The 19,338-nt window shown below is 44.8% G+C and overlaps 1 protein-coding gene and 1 long non-coding RNA gene across 2 annotated transcripts in view; both read left to right on the top strand.

The window, feature by feature from the left end:
* Window positions 1–19,338, top strand: part of Nsf (N-ethylmaleimide sensitive fusion protein) — a 132,275-nt gene that overhangs the window by 88,098 nt on the left and 24,839 nt on the right. Inside the window, exons 13-16 of the mRNA NM_008740.4 lie at window positions 2,625–2,720; window positions 3,910–4,066; window positions 6,931–7,064; window positions 17,899–17,965. Of these exons, the coding sequence (NP_032766.2) occupies window positions 2,625–2,720; window positions 3,910–4,066; window positions 6,931–7,064; window positions 17,899–17,965 (454 nt within the window). The remainder of the gene's footprint in view (window positions 1–2,624; window positions 2,721–3,909; window positions 4,067–6,930; window positions 7,065–17,898; window positions 17,966–19,338) is intronic.
* Window positions 7,071–8,281, top strand: Gm35311. Its single transcript, XR_389068.2, has 2 exons — window positions 7,071–7,408; window positions 8,034–8,281. It is a non-coding gene; the product is annotated as a predicted gene, 35311 (long non-coding RNA).

Genomic DNA, 19,338 nt, shown 5'->3' with positions numbered 1-19,338 from the left:
AAAACAAAAAACTGAAGTCCACTCTGGGCCAGGAATGTGAGGCCAGCCAGCACAAGCCATGAAGCTGGAGAACACTCACATTTTTATCTCGTGCTTAATTTTTAGTTTTTTGGGTACTGGATAATATAATGAATGAATATGCTGGTAATTGACTTAACATGGAATTATTTCTGGTTGTTGCTATTTTTCAATGCTGTTGGGACAGTGCTTACCTATGCCTCCATATACAACGAGAGGCATTTTCTAGAATGGCTATCTAGCTGTGTTAGTGGATACCAGTCTTATTGTCTCCTGAGTTCTAGTACCGCCAGTGAGAATGATCACATCAGTCCAGGCTCGTTGGCTTGCTTTTGTGTCTCAGAAAGGCTCTGGGACTTTGTCTCCTCTTTGATGTTCAGAGGGTTTGCAGCAGTGAGTCTAGACCGTCAGGATTTCTTCCCATGGATCCCGATCGCACTCTCTGAACTGCAGAGACACACCTTTCTTCGGCTCTGTAGGTGCTCCCCCTCCCCCTCCCCCTCCCCCTCCCCCTCCCCCTCCCCCTCCCCCTCCCCCTCCCCCTCCCAGTGCTGCTTCTGTATTAGTGGGTGTCTCTGTCCTCTGTTCCTAAGACTTCAGGTTAGTGGCAGGTTTTCCATGGTTTCACCTTTCTTACTGCCGCTGCCGTTTGTTGGGATTTGGGAACTGAAAAGGAAATAAATACGTATGTTCCAGTTTCCTGACATAGTTCTTTTTATCCCTTAAGGCTGAATTTTTCTTTTTAAATGTCTTTTTTTTTTGTCTCAGCAGTCTGTTTCTGAAGGAACATGACTCATATTTTAATAATATCAATGGAAGGTTGACATGTGCTGCGCATAGTTTTGCTTTATAGTCACTTTTTTTTTTAAAGATGCTCTTTAAAAAAAAAAGGCATGATATCAATTTAAAAATGATGAAACTCGCTTGCTTTGTGCTATTGGGAGTGAGCCCAGTCACATTAAAAAGAAAAAAAAAAATATGTTGCTATCTTAATCACTCATCAGGTCCAGGCAGGTCCAAGTGCTGATAGAGGCCTGGATGCTGCTGGTCCAGATGTGCAAGCGTCAGCTCCAGGTGCAGTGAGCAGACTGTTTGGAGCTAGCACAAAGTCCAAGTTTTAGGTCCTTACTCCCTGGTTCTTAAACACAACTCAGTGCCACTAGAGGTGCCTAGACCCTCCACTGCACACTGTTTAGCACCCTGGAGGGTGTGGCTGGCCTCTGCAAGTCGGGAAGGACTCTAGAGGGCATCCTGATGTGCGTCCAAGGCTGGACACCATTGTCCCCCAGGTATCTCTTTGTTGTGTTAAATAGATGTAACCTTAACCACTTCAATTGTACTTTTTAGTGACATTAAACGCATGTACAATGTGCAGCCATCTCCACTTCAGGCCTCTTTTCATCTTGTAAGTCTGAAACTTTGTATCCATTTAAAAAGTAACCATCTGTTCTCATCTCCTCCCAACCCAGGATAACCACGGCCCTACTTTCCATAGAACCCTAAAGATGTCACCAAGTGGGGTCACGCAGTGTTTGTATTCTTGTGACTGGCTTGCCTCCATCAACAGTGTTTTCAAGGACATCCATGTGGTGTGATACCCAGATTCCTTCTTTCTTAGGGTGGCCACACCATGGCTGTGTTCGTTCCTCTGTCGGTGGACAACTGGGTGCCTTCCTCAGCTTCGCTGCCTTGTTCCATGCTCTTGTGAACATGGCTGTAAAATTCCTAAGCCCCAGTTTCTGCCCCCGGGGATGGATATCCAAGGAGACATCATTAGATCATAAGGCAATTCCAGTTTTCTGTCTTTTCTCTTTTCCCTTTTGTCTTTTCCTAAGACAGGGTTTCTCTGTGTATCTTCGGCAGTCCTAGAACTCCCTCTGTAAACCAGGCTGGCCTTGGACTCAGAGATCACCTGCCCCTGCCTCCTGGGTGCTGGGATTAAAGAGCTACATCACCATGGCTGGCCTGAGTCCTAGTTTTCTTTCTATGAGTGCTTTCGAATTTTATATCCCTGTCAACAGCCCAAGAGTTCCAGTTTCTCTAAATCCTTGCTATTGCTTATTTTCTGAGCTTTTTGTTCAGTTAGGGTTTTTTGTTTTTGTTTTCATTTTGTTTTGTAGTCATAGCTGCTTTTTAAGTGTGAGGTAAAATTTCATTGTAGTTTTGGTTATTAGGGGGTTTTGAAACAGTGTGTTGTTGTGTATCTTATACTGGCCTTGAACTTGCCACGTTTGTGCCTCAGCCTCCTGAGCACTGGCATGTACCACACTTGGCTTTGAAGTTCACTGAGAACTAGTGGTGTCAGCCATCTTTTCGTGTGCTCTTGGGCATTCACAGGGTGTCTGGAAAAACTCTGCAGGACACTGATGTTGGCCAATGCTGGTCCCCCACTGTCTCCATTCCTTGAAGAAATGTCTGTTCAAGTACTTAGTTCTTGTTGGGTTTTAGACACCTTATATATTCTAGCCATTAATCCCTTTAGCATGTATGATTTGCAGACATTTGAGAATTTGATATATGAAAATATCCTTTGTACTCTTCAATTCTCAGGCTGGGAATACTGCTAAGTCTTCTTCAACTCTTGTGTTTTGTTTAATTTCTTTCAGGCCAGCACCAAAGTAGAAGTAGACATGGAGAAGGCAGAGAGCCTGCAGGTGACAAGAGGGGACTTCCTTGCTTCCCTGGAGAACGATATCAAACCAGTGAGTATGTGTGTTGAGTGAGGTGTGGCCCCACAGAGCGAGCCTGTGTTATCAAGGAGGGGAAGCACCGGTCAGTAGGTCAGTTGGTCGGTCGGGCGGCCTTCTGATGTATGGGCTGTCCTCTGTAGTTTCCTAACACGAGAGAATCTCACTGTAGACACAGCAGTACAGGTTGGTTAGTTGACCAGTATTTGCCCAAACACTTCCTGCGGTAGAAAGCTTACTATCCATTTTGAGACTTTCTGAGTTTTGTTTTTCTAGGTTTTGCTTGCTTGCTTGCTTGCTTCTCTCTTCTCTTCTCTTCTCTTCTCTTCTCTTCTCTTCTCTTCTCTTCTCTTCTCTTCTCTTCTCTTCTCTTCTCTCTCTTCTCTCCTCTCCTTTTCCTTTTCCTTTTCCCTTTTCTCCCTTTCCCTTTCCCCCTTTCCCCCTTTCCCTTTCCCTTTCCCCCTTTCCCCCTTTCCCTTTCCCTTTCCCCCTTTCCCTTTCCCCCTTTCCCTTTCCCTTTCCCCCTTTCCCTTTCCCTTTCCCCCTTTCCCTTTCCTCCTTTCCCCCTTTCCCTTTCCTCCTTTCCCCCTTTCCCTTTCCTCCTTTCCTCCTTTCCCCCTTTCCCTTTCCCCCTTTCCCTTTCCTCCTTTCCCCCTTTCCCTTTCCTCCTTCCCCCTTTCCCTTTCCCCCTTTCCCTTTCCTCCTTTCCCCCTTTCCCTTTCCCTTTCCCCCTTTCCCTTTCCCCTTCCCCCTTTCCCTTTCCCCTTTCCCTTTCCCCCTTTCCCTTTCCTCTTTTCCTTTTCCTCTCTTTTCTTTTCTTTTCTAGACAGGGTTTCTCTGTGCAGACCAGGCTGGCCTCTAGCTCAGATCAGCCTGCCTCTGCCTCCACAAAGCAAAGTTATTCCCATGGGCTGCCTGAGCTCCTTCCCACTGAGCTGCAGCTCAGCCCTCAGCTTGCTTCTTCTCCACAGTCTTCATAGAGTTATATCTGGTTTTATTGCCATTTTTCATCCAAGTCTTTGGGGAATGAGAGTTTTTAATTTCTTGGTCAGACATCACTTAATTCAAAATGTCTTTGAAGAGACCATAACAAGGAATGGGCTGTGTGACCCAAACAACACAGTGACAGAGACACCAAGAGATGCGATAGTTTAGTTTCAATACCATTGACCAAACTGCTTTAAAGTGTCCTTTACCTCAATAGGCATTTGGCACCAACCAAGAGGATTATGCAAGTTACATTATGAATGGGATCATCAAGTGGGGTGACCCCGTGACCCGAGTCCTAGATGACGGAGAGCTGCTGGTCCAGCAAACGAAAAACAGTGACCGGACACCACTCGTTAGTGTCCTCCTAGAAGGTAAGGGGAAGGAAGGAGGTGACGGCCCGAAAGGTTTGCACACTACACAACAGGAAGCATTCATTTTTAAAAGCTATCTAGCATGCTTCAGAAAAATAAATGCTTTTCTGTTCTAAACTTTGTTTGTGATCGACAAATAATATCCTAGCCTACGCATCTATAGTAGGACAGATTAAAATTAGGGGGGTAGAATGTACCTGACAAGTGACAGCAACCAGGTTTCTTACAGGAATATATTTCTCTAGTACTTAATAATGTATTGATACTGCACAGCTCAGTGCAGGAACTATTGATGTGGACATAGAGCATCCAAGCATCAGTCCAGTCCTAGAAAAGACTTGTAAAGAAATCCTGCCGGGCAGAGGTGGCACATGCCCTCAATCAGGCAGATCTCTGAGTTTGAGGCCATCCTGGTCTACACAGTGAGTTCCAGGACAGCCAGGACTATACAGAGAAACCCTGTCTTGAAAAACAAACAAACAAACAAAAATCCCTAATTTTCGCATACACACATAAAGTTGTGTGTGGGGTGGTGCCAGTCATTGTGCCCAGGCATGGTCAGAGAGAACTACAGGTGATGCTCCATTCAGGCCTTGCAGGGCCAGTTCAGATTTTATCAGGTAGACAAGGGAAGGGCATTCCATTCACACCCAGTTAACTTAATTTTAGTATGACAGTAGAGAAGTTCAGGGAAACCAGATGACAGGGGAGCTCAGCTCCCTTAAGGTCTAGAGGTTACGCCTTCTAAGAAAAGCATGTTAAAGGGCTGGAAAGATGGCTCAGCAGTTAAGAGCGCTGACTGCTCTTCCAACGGTCCTGAGTTCAAATCCCAGCAACCACATGGTGGTCACACCCATCCATAATTAGAGCCGATGCCTTCTTCTTCTGGGGTGTCTGAAGACAGCTACAGTGTACTTACATAAATAAGTAAATAAATCTTTAAAAAATAGAAAGAAAAGCATGTGAAGCCAAGAGCCAGAGGAGGAGTAGAAGCTGGCCGGGCCAGAAGAATCGAGAAAGATACTCTATGCAGAGAGAGCAGCATGGGAGCAGCCCCTTGGCAGGAAAGACCTATAAGCAGAGAGATGGGTGAAACCAGGGTTGAAGTCGGTGGGAGGGACCGGTGAGATGGCTTAGAGGGTAACGGTGCTGGCCCACCTAATCCTCATGTCAGGCCTGGGAGTGCAAATGCGTTTGTTTTGGGTTTTGGTGGTGGTTGTTGTTGTTGTTATCATTATTAGTTTTTCTACATGGCTGTCCTGGAACTCACTCTGTAGACCAGGCTGGCCTCGATCCCCCTGCCTCTGCCTCTCAAGTGCTGGATTAAAGGTGCGTGCCACCACACCCAGCCTTAGATGTTGTTTTTATTCCTGTGCTGTACACAGAGAACCAGAAGCTTAGAAATAGTGGTTAGACTAAACATTGGCAGAGGGCCAAAGAGGTGGCTCAGTAGTTAAGAGCACTTTCTGTTTCTGCAGACAACCTGAGTTCAGTTCCCAGCCCTGTTTGAGGCAGCTCACCTCAGCCAGTAACTCCAGCCCCAGGGGACCTGACACCCTCTTCTGGCCTTTTCTGACACACTCCACACACACAGACACACACAGATTTTTAAAAGAAAACAAATCTCTTAAAAATAAGGAGATAAATATGAGTAAAGGCATCAAACATGACTCCCAGCCCGGTGAATGGGGCTGTTTATCAGAGATCACTGACAGAGAAGCAGAAATTAGGAAGAAAGATCACAAGCTCACTTTTGAGCAGTTAAATTGCAAGTTCCTGTAGGATAATGAGATTAGAAATGGCTACCAGCGTGTTTGATTTGCAGGTCTGAAGCTCCCAGAAGCCAGCTGGCTGCCCCAGATCAGGATCTGCCCCAGCAGTTGCAGGAGTAGAAGCAGTCCTTTAGAGAAAGGATGTGGCTGAGATACAGACAGAGCCTGGAACTTTTGTCTGAAACTCACTCGTTAACAGTTCAGGACTAAATAGAGCAGGAGAAAAAGACAAGGGAGCCTAAGCAGGAATAACCGAGGGAGGAGGAGGGAGAGAGCAGCTGTCGGGCAGCCAGGAAAGGCACTTCAGGACAGAGGAGCTCCATCAAATGCCCCAGAAAAATACCTGTGTGGAGTTTGGGGACCTCAATGGGCGCCTGACCAGTGTGGGCAGAAGTGCTACAGTTGGATAAGTGTGGGTGACAGGCAAGGTCCAGCAGCCCGGAGCTATCACTTAAAAGAGAGGAACTGTCACTAACTAATGTTGCCTTCCAGAGAGGATGGCAAGGAAGGGTGGACTGGTTATGACTGGGAGGAGGGGCATGTCTTCAAATACACGGGGTGGGTGTTGTCTAAGTGCAGGTGACTTCATGGGTTTGATTGCCTCTGTAAAACATGTATGAGTCTTCAGCACCATAGCCTCATGACACCTTTGCTCAGATAGAGCAGTTTGCCCCTGCACCCAAAGTCATCTCCAAAAAATCACAAAAAACAAAACAAAACAAAAAGTATTTTTTGTTACCAAAGAGGAAAAAACCAGATCTGTTAGAATTAGTGACGCACGTCCTGATATCGCATTTATATACATTTTCTTTCTTTTCAGGAGCAAAGTCCTTGTGTTGTCAGAAGGTTTGGGAGATTAAAGGCATGTGAGAAAGCACGAAGGCGTGCGTTTCACCGTACAGTTGAGAAATGCTAATCAGTTCATTAAGTTTAGTTGCTAATAAATAGAAGGAAACATGTCTGCTGTGAAACGGTCAGGAAATGTTAATGAGCAACTAGTTGAGACCTCAGTACCTTGTGGATAAAAGTTTAAACTTGTTTGATTCCCTGCTCTCAGGTTGGCTTTCTTCCTCTGCCTGTCTTCTTATGCAGGGCCTCCTCACAGCGGGAAGACTGCCCTGGCTGCAAAGATTGCCGAGGAATCCAACTTCCCCTTCATCAAGATCTGCTCACCTGATAAGATGATTGGCTTCTCCGAGACAGCCAAGTGTCAGGCCATGAAGAAGGTATCAAGATTTTGATGTTATTTTAATTTCCAGTCTAGATGAGTGTGTGTACCTGCGTACACATGGGTACAAAGCTGTGGCCCAGAACTAGTTATCACCAGGAAGGACCTGAGAGTAGGTGGTGACTAGTTCAGATTCTAAAACTTCATGAATGCATATTTGTTGAGAATTTCTTTGCCTTTCAGATGTCACTGTCTTAGTACACGTGAACATTAATTCTCACTTCTTTTTGGTGTTGTCTTTTAAGGCAGGGTTTCTCTGTGAGCCCCTGGCTGTCCTGGAAAACTCTGTCAACCAGACTGGCCTCAGATTGACAGAGAGATCTGTCTACTTCGGCCTCCCGAGTGAGTGCTGGGATTAAAGGCGTGGCCACCACTGCCTGGCTCAATTTTCACTTCTTGTCAGTGTTGGTTTGATTAAAGAAAGATCACTTGAGAGGGTCATGTAGAACAGAACAAATTCATTCGAGTTTTGTCTCTTTAGTTCTTTATCAATGTGCAAACCAAACTGTTCAGCTCCGATTAAATTGGAATTTAATTAATTCCAATTAATTAAATTAATTTGGAAGAGGAGAACACATTAAAATATGGAAGCTTTTCCCATGAACTCCCACATTTGTTTATTGAGAAGAGCCTCCTTAAACCCAATGACTCCTCACCCCTCTCCCTTTAAGTGTTTGTTACCTCTGAGCCGTTGGTGGAGTTAGAGGGGCACAGAGTAGCATTGGGATCCTTTGGCCCACCTCACTTGCATCCCTGCAAGTACCGAGTCAGCCTTCTGCAGCAGCCGCCGAGTGTGCTTAAAAGTCAGAGCTGAGACCCTTCCACTCGCCCAGAAGCTACTGCTGATGGGGACGGCCTGATTTTGCAGACTCTTGGTCCTTGTTTTGTCCGAGTGAGTCTGGCACATGCTCTACCCCTGACTCTCCAGCACCCTCCCACTCTCTCAGGCTTGGGTTTCCCTCTACAGGCAACCCCCCAAGCCACCAGCGTTGGAACCCTTGGAATCTGGAGTCACTGGACTTCATACCTTATGGAAGAATGGGCAATACTTACATTGTCCTAAACCATCTACTCCATACCTGCTCACAACCAGGAGTGTGTGCAGACAGCGAAGGACTCCATTGCTTTCTGCTGCTGCCGGCTCCTACCTCGGGAGTGCTCTGAGATGTGGGTGGATGGTCCTTGTTTTTCTATAAAGTTTTTTTTTTTTAAGTACTTTAGGCTTCTGCAGATCAAAGCCACCTTGCTGAGTGTGAGATAGTATCATTTTTATTATTTTAATCTCTTGCAAATTGACTTGAGGGGGGGAAGGTAATATGCGCTGATTTTAGAGGCTTAAATGGTTAAATTAATGACTTAATAACTTATGATTTAATCTTTAAATTGCTGAAGCCTTTCAAGGTAGAATTTTAGATGAGCAGAATGCTAAGGAATATAAAACTAAGAGTCCATACCGGCTTATTCAAAATCATTCTGATTTATGATTCACCGTCTGCATCATCCATGTACACTTAAAATTAAAAAATATCTGCTCCAGCAGATTAATAGTAACTCTACGTTAGACTTTTAGTTTTCCTTGGAGTGGGGGAAATATTATTTCCTGTCACTAAACTTTAGGACAGAGAAAATAATGAAGCAGAGGTGTCTTAGAAACATAGACTATTAGAAATATCACCAACCTTTGCTAGCACAGTTTTCGCGTTACCTAATGGTGGGCCGACGAATGCCTGAGGGCTCACACTGGTCTAAATGCTCTAGGTCTCCCAGGTTGATTTCGAAAATGAACCGTAAACGCCATCCTTCTCCAGCCCCCAGTTTTAATGTGAGGAGGGGAAGGGGTGTTTTCACTTCCTTTTCAGACCACAAGTAACTTGTAATGCTTTATCCTGAAACAAAACCAGTTCTTTCTTGTACGTGTCCTCTCTCCACATAGTTATTCTTAGTACCATTCCTAACAGAGCGGCTGGAGACCGTGAGTGGGTAAGAGACTGGCTGCTCTTCCCGAGGACACAGGTTCGGTCCCCAGCGTCCACAGCAGGCAGCTCACAATCACCTGTAACCCCAGCTCCAGCTTTAGGGAGACCTGATGCTCCTGTCTTCCACAGGCACCTCCACTCATGGACCCAGACATAGACACATCATTTAAAAGTAATACGAATATTTTTTAAATCACTTTTGTTTTAATTTTTTTCACAGTTATAAATAGCATTCTATAGAATTACCAAACTAGAAAAATCACTGCTCCACATTTTGTTTTTTAGGTTTTTCTTAGTTTGATTAGCATTACATGACTGAATACTTGGGTTTTAATGCAAATAGACCCAAATTTGAATCACATCTCTGTCATACTTATGGTCTCTGTTACCTTGAGTAAATTATTTTCTCTACAAGCCTTTAAGCCTTTGGTTTTTCTCTATAAGATGAAGGTTTGTTTAGAGCATGCTGGTGCATACCTGAATCCCAGAACTCTGTAGGCTGAGGCAGGAGAATTGCCACATAGAGATAGTGTGTGAACTAAATGAGATGGCAATTTATTTAAAGTAAAATAGCATTTCTGGGACAGACTATGCACTTCAGTAAGTATGGTGGGCAATTTTACTTACTATCGTACAGTTTCTGCTTATTTCTTTAGGATTCAGATTGCTAATATTCATTACTATTTTTATTATAAATCTTCAGTTTTCACATTATAGTAAGTTTACACCATTTCCCCCTTCTATTTCCTCCCTTCTTATGCACTTTCGCCTCTCTCCCCCCTTCTCTCTCTCTCTCAACATCTTTTTCTTTAATTGTTGATGTGTGTGTATCCTTCTATATTCCTAAATATATAAACACAACCTGCTCAGTGCATATAGTGTTGCTTGTCTGTGTGTTTTCTGGGCTGCTGTCTGGTATTGGATAACCAGTTGGCGTTCTCTTCCGGTGAAGACCATCTCAGCATTGCTTAGCTGCCCATAGTCCTTTGTCTAGGGCAGCGGCCCACGAGCTCTCCCCCTTCCACGTGAGCGTGTCTGTTGCTGTCATCCTTGTTCAGGTCAGGTTTGGGCAGAGATGTTGGTGAGGCTTGATGGGTTTAGCTTCTCTGACATTTCTAGGAGACACAATTTTTCTGGGGGGGGAGGGGGGGGAAACTTTGTCAAGATTGTTTATGCGTATTGCTATCGGATCTTTTATGTAAAGATGCTACTGATTTCCCATGGCCCATCCCTTCAGAAAGTTCCGCTAATTTACACCTGAAAAGAATGAGTTTGTCTGCACTTTTGCCCCAACTTAATGTTGTTAAATTTTTCTCTTTCAGTTTGTTAGGTAAAAAGTTGGCATTCAGTTATTTCTTTAGCTACATCTTAATGACTGTCTTGCTGACTCTGGGAGAGTACCTACCTACCTAGCACATACAAGGCCTGGTGCTTTGTCTTTAATGGTGTGTGTGTGTGTGTGTGTGTGTGTGTGTGTGTGTGTGTGTGTACACATGTATTTCCCCAAATGTTTTATAGTTATAATAGTTTATAAGCTCAGCAATAACATAAGTTAGCTTTGTTAAATAGAGTAGTCTGAATTATTTCATTCAGTATCTTTATTACCATTTTATTACTTGGATGCAGTAGCAGATAGTTTTTATGAGGAAAGAGGGCCATAATTACACTACTACTTTTTTCCCCAAAATGAAGGCAAAAATACGTGAAAATCGTTTATTCTCAATTCATTTAAATTTCACCTTGCTACCTTCTTCAATAAATCCTTTCTGCACGGATAAACTCAGCACTGTCAAAGCATTTATGAAGTGTTATCCTCTTGTTGGGAGCTGGGGGAAAGCCATACGCTCCAATAAGACATTTGACAGATTTACAGATTTTTCTCCTATTTTATGTTTGCTTCTCAAACTTTATTCTGTTCTAAAATTTTCATTCTTGTATCCATCTTTTTTTTTTTTTGCATCTATACTGCAAAAATCTATTTTGCTGACTGTTAGTGACATTGGACGAAAAGAACACAGCAGTAGAATTTGGTTTCACCTAATTATGTAGTCATGATACCTCTGAGTATACATTCAGTACCAATATAAAATACACAAGCCAGATATCACTAATTTTTTTAAACAAAATTAAATAATGTTTATGGACCTTCTATTAGTAACAGGATACTTCTTATTTTCAAAGGTTTGCAAATGAACAGAAGAAAATTTCCTTCCCACTAGCTTTTGCGAGAAGGAGATAATCTTCTGTGACTATCCTGCTGTAAATCCACTGCCGACTGTAGTCTGCACAGAACGGCCATGGTGCTAATCCCCTCCTCTCATGCTTCAGTCCGTACAAAGAGCAAAGCTGGAAGCTGGATCTCCCGACAGCAGTTACTAAGCAACAGAATCCTGATGTTTTGGGTTGACATCCTAATATATCATGGAGCCGTTTCAGTGGAGTTTGAGCATGCATGAGTTGAGCCGTGGGGTACTCCAGAAGTGTCCAAGGGTCCTGGTGGCTGTCTCCTGGCTTTGGGTGAACACACTGTCATTTGCGGAGTATACAGAGGAAGAGCAGAGCTTTGGGGCCACGTGACTTTTAGCTGGTGGAGCACAGAGCACACCCTCTCTTGGATCAGGATAGTGAAAAATGTAAGACTTTTTCCTGAAAAGCGGGGAGAACAAATAAGGGATTTTAAGGTCAATCCCAAAAGCTTCAGTGCTTTGCCGAAACTTGAGGTCCACTTCCTGTCAGAAGACAGCTGATGTTTGCTTGGTCTGCTCCCAAATTATTTTTAGAGGCCAGAGATTACTACTGATAGTGCCAATTTAAATCTGCTCATTTACGTTTTTATATGCTACCAAATATGATTAGCGTGTGCTTTCCACTAATTGCTGACAGATTTACAGCATTGGGGATTTTCTAAGTCATTAGCTTCCTCTTGTCATTAGATTTCTGCTAACTAGGCTGAGGTGCTTCACGCCAGCTACTCCAAAATCGAAGGGAACCCTTCCAGTCTCCGCCAGAGAGAGCTTAGCTCTACCTACTTAAGTGCACTAAAGAGGTTATAGAAGGGGAAGGATAGAAGCTCCTTACAGCACACTTTGCTGCGGCTTGTGACTCTGAAAGGCTGGGATTAACATGGAGCTAATAATGCAGGCATCCTCCCTGGAGCGTTCAGGTCGGCCAGAGAAGCAGCTGCTGCCCCGCCTCTCCTCACAGGTGGCTCTAGCTTGTGTGTGGAGTCCAAAGCTGAGTGAGCTCTGTGCCTTGAGCTCTTGTGGTGCCCTGCCCCCTACCCAGCCTGCCCCAGTCCCGGTTCCTCGGCTTATGCTGTATCTCCAGCATCCTGTCTTGGAGCCCAGGTCGTCCGTGGTCTGATTGTCTCTTAGGACCCTCAGGTCTGTGTTGTACTCTCTGCCTTTAGAAGCAAGAGAGGTGGTGCAGCCTGTTCTGTCCACAGCTGGGGATAGGCTCTGGGAATCTGTTTTCTGGAGATTATCTTTATCCTTCAGAGCAAATCTCATCATTTGCACACCAACCCAGACTGTCCTTCCCTCTGGTCCTGCCGTCCTCCCTCTAGCTCTTCCTCAGGCTCCCCAGCTGACTAGACCTTGTCTCTGCAGGCTTTTGCCTCACATGCTTTGCAGGACTCTCCCTGATGACTCAAGAGTGACCGGACGTTCCTTAGATTGGTGTTTTTGGAGTCTCTGAGGTATATATATATATATATATATATATATCTCCTAGCTGCAGCTTTCCTGCTGACTGCTGTGTGCCCCGTGCACGCGTCCATCCGCTGTGTGTTGTACTGAGGGCAGGCTGGGGCACCTTTCTAACTGGGACACTTTAGATGAGTTTATTTTCTCTGTCTCTTTGCTTCCAATACCTCACCTCCTTTTTGAATTGATTTACATAAAATTACAGTAGAACTTTCCAGCTCAGTATGTAAATATCTCATTAGATTTAGGCTGGCAGCTAATCTCCTGTGCTTGCCCGTCAAGCCTGAGTCTCATCTTAGTGAGAACTCGGCTGGGGCCTGGGCCAGGAAACAGTTTCTGAGAAGACTGCACATAAATCGTGGTGCAGTGGACGAGAAGGGGACTCAGCTTAGACCGGTGATGAGATAAAGAGGGGCCTGTGACTGCAGGAAGTGAAAGGGTGTGTGCGCATTCAGATTAGAGCAGAGGAGTCTGAGCTAACTCGTCAAGTTACAACTGGCTTTGGCACAGCCTTTGTCAGCGTAAGTACATCATCAAGACAGCCGTGCATGCTCCTCTGTGTAACACTCGCACTAAGAGCTGGTTATTCCTCTAAAAATACAGGTACACTTGCTGTTAAATGAATACTATTGGTCTTTTTCTTCTCAAGTGTTCCAGGCAGCCTATATAATGAACTGTGATGTCCCTAAGTTGTTTCCACTACATAACAAAAAACCAACTGTTCACACACACACACACACACACACACACACACACACACACACTTTTAAGAGGCCCTCATGTAACCCCTAGCCTCAGGCTTTCTGATATGGCGTGGTGGACACTGGCTTAGTTCTGAACTTGCTGACCCCACCTCCCAGGGCCTGGGGTCCCAGGTGGGCATCATCACACCAGGCCCACAGATGCCTGGAGTTTGCTGTAGTAAAGTTTGCTCTGTAAGTTACAAGTTGCCTTGAGAAAGGAGAAGCACTGAGTCAAAGAGAGTGTGCAGCGGCAGCAGCCAGCCAGGCCCTGTGGCGCGTCCCGTCCCCGTCCCCCCCCCCCCCCCCCCCGGCTTCCTTCACTCTTAACCTATGATTCCATAGCTTGAATGATAGACCTGTTTTCCTGCCTCTAAACCTTTAGTAGATCTCTGAAAACATGTTTGCCAAGCAAAGTTTAGTTATTAGAGATTCCCTGAGTTCACACAATATGACAATGGCTTTAATACCAATCCAGACTTTGGAAATAGCTAAGAACCGCTGCTACCAAGCCTTTCTGTGGCCTGGAACTCACTAACTCCAAGCCAGAAAGAAGTAACTGTCAGGAAGCTGAACCCCTCTTCATCCCATTATCCCCCAACCCTAGCTGGCTAGGATGGGGCAGGCTAGCCTTCATGCACATATACTCAGCATCCATTCCCAAAGCAATGAGTTTTTGACTCCTGTTTCTCTCTTATCACAGCACTCATCCTCAGATCAGCCTCTTTCTGCCCCCCAGATACCATAGCATCTGCCGCCTTTTCCATACACCGACTTCCCACACCATCTCTTACCTGACACTCCAGAGTCCCAAACTGGAAAATGTTCCTAAAATGTAAAACTCACATCTCAGCGCATTGCTTTAAAACTTAATAGTGGATTTTTTTAAATTGCTTGTACAATAAATTTTAGCTCGCAGAAAATTTTAAGGTCCTCTAGGTCAAGCTGGATGTGCTGGCACATGGCCTTAATCCCAGCATAGGGAGGCAGAGGCAAGTACATCTCTTAATTCAAGGCCAACCTGGTCTACGTATTGAGTTCCAAGGCAGCCAGGGCTACATGGTAACATCCCGTTTGATTATGCCTTGCTTCGTGGTTTGAAAGATGCTGGGTGTCCATTTTTTTCAGTCCCTCCTGAGCCTCACCCCTCACCCACATCGATACTGTCACGTTTCCATTTCATCAGCTAAACACCAGTTGGTTGCTATAACAGCTTTCCTGATTTTTAAATTTTTTTTTTTAAGACAAGGTTTCTCTGTGTAGCCCTCGCTGTCCTGGAACTCACTCTGTAGACCAGGCTGGTCTCGAACTCAGAAATCCACCTGCCTCTGCCTCCCAAGTGCTGGAATTAAAGGCACGTACCACCTCTGCCCAGCTAGCTTTCCTGAATTTTGTCTTCTCTGGACATGACAGTCAGTGTAATCATAATACATTCTGTGTTTTTAGATTTGGGCTTAAATGTCTTTTTTTTTTTTTTTTTTTTTTTTAATTTGGGAGCCTACCCTTGTCCCCTACCTACCTTTGTGGCTTGGGATAACTTCAGCTCTGCTGCAATAAGGAGCACCCCCAAATTCAATGCCATGGCACAGTGCACTGTTTCTTATCTGTGTAGGACATGTGTGCATCATGGCTCAGAAGGTGACCCTCGCTCACTGTAGCTTCTCAGAGACTCAACCGAGTTGGTAATGTGGGGCTCTGTGGCATCCAGGACAGGAAAAGGACTATGGTGGCTCATGGCGTGACTCTCTCTGAAGCCTTCTCTCAGACAGGCCTCTTCACAGTACACAGGACCTTTCCCCTTTCACCACTCTAAGTTCTGGCAGGTCACTTATCTGCCTCACTGTTCTCTTCCGTGGCTTCATTAACACTTGGCGAATGAAAGAGTTAATAAGCATTTGTTGTGCATGAATGAAATGACTGAATGACTGTAATGTTAACACTTCCTACTGCAGCCTCCCTAGTACTGTGTCCTTTTTCCTCTGCCACCTTTTCCTGAAAGTCCCATCCAGCCAAGCGTTCACTTGCCACTATCCTGAGAGCATTTCCTCAGCCTGACTTCAGTTGGACATCCAACTACCTACTTGATATTTCTGCTGCATATTTTTAAAGCACTAATAATAATAACAATAATAATAATAATAATAAATAATTACCATTATTATTATTAATTGTTGATGTTTGAGATAGGGTTTCTCTGTTTAACACTATCTGTCTGGAACTCACTCTGTAGACCAGGCTGGTCTCAAACTCAGAGATTCACCCGCCTCTGCCTCCGGAGTGCTGATATTGAAGGGATGCGCCACCACAGCCTAGCTATAAATTTACTTTTTTAACAAACACTTGTTGTTTTTCTGGCGAGCATTATATTAGTTGATAGAGGATCTAGAGCTAATGAAACATACTTGCTTTCTGGGTTTTTACAGCCTAGTGTAATATATGGGAAACTGTAGTGAGTCCACAATACATGCACAGTATATAAAATGCTGGGGCAACAGAATAAAGAAAAATGATGCGGACAAGGTTGACTCGGAGCTTGTGAATCTGCCGAGCAGACATCTTTACTGTCGTGTGCTGGGTGCTAAAGGTGTTATGAACAGAGCAATGTTTTTAGCCACTTCACATTCCAGTGAGGAGACTGGTAGCTAAGGAGGAAGTAGAGCCTTGACACAGCACGGGACTATGTTACGTATCAGGCTCTTCCTGGGGAGATACACACACGTGCACGTATGCGTGTGCACACACACTGATGAACCAGTGAGTTTTACTGCAGTTACTTAAAGTTTGAGTGTGGGTGACAGGTTACTCTCAAGAGCAGAAATTACTCAACAACAGCCACATCACCAAAAGGCCACCTCAGCCTGGGTGACAGCTCCCTAGAGCTGGAAGGCTGTGCACACTGCATAGCCTGCAGGCCTGGAACACTATACAGCCTGCAGGCCTGGGGCACACTGCGCAGCCTGCAGGCCTGGGGCACACTGCACAGCCTGCAGGCCAGGAACACTACACAGCCTGCAGGCCAGGGACACTACACAGCCTGCAGGCCTGGAACACTACACAGCCTGCAGGCCTGGAACACTACACAGCCTGCAGGTCTGGGGCACACTGCACGGCCTGCAGGCAACTCTACAGGTTGCAGTCTTTTCCAGGTGGTACAATTGGTTGGGCTGAGCCTTTTCCAGGCTGTGGGACTTCTTTGCCTCCTGGAAGGTTGCTTATCTGAGAATCCTCTTTGCAGCATGGCTTGTGAAAATCAAAATCACCAATTGTCTCCTGTTTAGATGGTCTTTTGGAGGAAGGGGCCTAGCAGAGCTGGTCAGATTCAGGGACTTCATGAGGCTGTATTGAGTCGTTTATATCCTTTCTTAAGAGGCTTCTCTGGAGAATGGAGTGTTTCAGCCTAGAAGGAAACTGCTAGATAGATAGAGACAGGACAGATAGCAAGCGTAAAGGGCATGGACCAACAGAAAGCCCTTCTACTAGAGGGGCTGATCTGACTAACTATGTGGAGATGGAAATCGTTAGTGTTTATGCCATGGAAGAGGTAACAAGGAACTGTGTTAAATGGTGACAGCAGGAACCTCCACAGTAGCCTTTCTTCACCGTTAAGGGTTCTGTAAGGACCAAGGATATACAGGTTAGTTTTAAGTTTAAAATGAAAATTATTAGTATTAGTTTAACTAACTTAATTTCTATACTTAATTCTAAATCTTCTTTGGTTTAAAGATACCCACCATGGACTATTGTGCCACCTAAAGCGTGTTATGTGTTGGGGCTGGGCCGTTTTCTGCCACCGTGGTCCACCAAGGTTACATACATATCAACCAGAGAGATTAGGTGGGCTGCGGAGATCAATCTGTACTCTGGTGCCCCGTGCCCCATTCACAGTGTCTAAAAGGGACCTGCCATCATTCATAAGAGGCTGGCCTGAAGGCCATGGGCACTTAGCTCTGCCTTCCACATCGACAGCTTCTTCTGACGTGACGCTGCTACCCTACGGTCACCAGGGCATAACCACTTCCTTTCTGCTTTAATTCGCTGACTGTTTTTGTCCACCTTCCTGTGTTGTCCCAAGCAAGTCATTTAAGTGCTTTCAGTTTGCCGAGTGTTCTTCAAGTTCTACAGTCCTGTAATCTATTAATGTATTTTAGCCTGGGCATCAGTGCCACGCTGTGTTTTGTTCAGGCGTCGTTCAAGAATTAACCAAATGTAACAGGGCATCGTGGTGCACTTTTAATCCCAGTATTCAGGAGGCAGAGGCAGGTGAATGCCTGAGTTCAAGGCCAGCCTGGTCTCTTCAGTGAGTTTCCCATGTCAAAAAAAAGGGGGAAAAAATTAACCACACTTAATCTTCTTTGGATTGCCCTTACTGTGGGAGACAGTGAGGTGGTCACACATGGTTTTCTTTCTTCCAGATCTTTGATGATGCTTACAAATCTCAGCTCAGCTGTGTGGTCGTGGATGACATTGAGAGGCTGCTCGGTGAGTCTGAACTCGGCCATACGATAAAGTCCCTGTCTAACAGGGACTATAGCAGCGTCTCTTATATGACATCAGCAGTCAGGATGAGCTAGCTGCCTCGTTTTCTCCAGTGTGTCCTGTCCATAATAAATGAGCAATGTAGAATAATAAATACTGAAGTTCTGAAAATGAAAAAAAAAACTTATTAAACATCTGAGGTTGAGGTACAGTGGGTTCAAAGATGAAAACTTAGTCCCGAGATGGCTCAGCCGTTAAAGGTAGGGCTCCCAATCCAAAATAGAAGAAATATTCTAGCAAATGTCGGGAAAGCTTGTTACTTTCACATTTTGTTCACTGTGAATTCAGTCAGTCTGTGATGTATCATGATGACAGTAGATCAGAATGAGATAGACACCATTGAAACAGAAATATCTGGGGAACCTCATAAACACCAAGGAGACCGCCCAGCAGTGGCTGCTACTAATGGTGCCGTGATGCTCTCAGGCTAACTGCTCCCCGCTTCCAGCCTTACGCTGGCGCATCTGCTTTTTGTTTCTTAAGTTTTGGTAATGCTTATTGTAAAACAAAGCAAGTATATATATCTCTGAGGCCTCTTTAAATTAATAGTGTCTACCTAATGGCCAGGATTGGAGGTGCGCCATGTTTGGGCCATCTCAGTTCATTCTATAGGATTATTTCTTTGAGAACGTTAGTCATGTTCATTGTTCTGTGTAGATTCCTTTATCTGAGCACAGTCAGCAGAAGTGGTCATAGCAACACACTGCCAAGAGTTTGTGCCCTCTGAGGAGATTTTCACTTTATGAAGTTATTTTTTTTGTACTTGTATGTTTATTTATTCAAGTACTAGCACTGTGTTAGAATGACTGGTGTTCTAGAAGGATCTCAGTAAAATATACTACCTAACCTTTATAACATACATTGACAAAAAAATAATAATAATAAAATAAAGTCAGAAAAACCTTGACTTCGCGGGCTTGATGCCTACAGGGCTCCACGTACAGGAGATGGGCAGGCAGAAAGAGCGAGGGAAGTGGCTTCAGGCCGACGTGTCCCAAGGTAGAAAGTTCTCTAACTGCCTGCTCTGCCTTCTCGGAAGGCCAACCTGAGCACTCTCCATTCCCGAAGTTATGTTATCGTTTCTTTTCGTATCCTGTTCAGCTCCACCTTTCTCCTCCTGGAGTCTCCACCACCGAGCCACGTCCCAGCCCCTTTCTACCTATGCTTGGTGTCAAACTTTGTCCCCAGCGTAATATATGTAAATGCGCCATGGTGGTTTGTGGTAATTTCTTAGAAATGCTTGTTAAATACACCTGGATGTCCTCTCCCTTAGAAGATGGTCTCTGAAGACCAGAAAGCACGGCTACACGAACCAA

This window comes from Mus musculus, chromosome 11, assembly GCF_000001635.26.
Source record: "Mus musculus strain C57BL/6J chromosome 11, GRCm38.p6 C57BL/6J".
Classification (NCBI taxonomy): Eukaryota; Metazoa; Chordata; class Mammalia; order Rodentia; family Muridae; genus Mus; species Mus musculus.
This window is presented reverse-complemented; position numbering and strand designations above follow the sequence as displayed.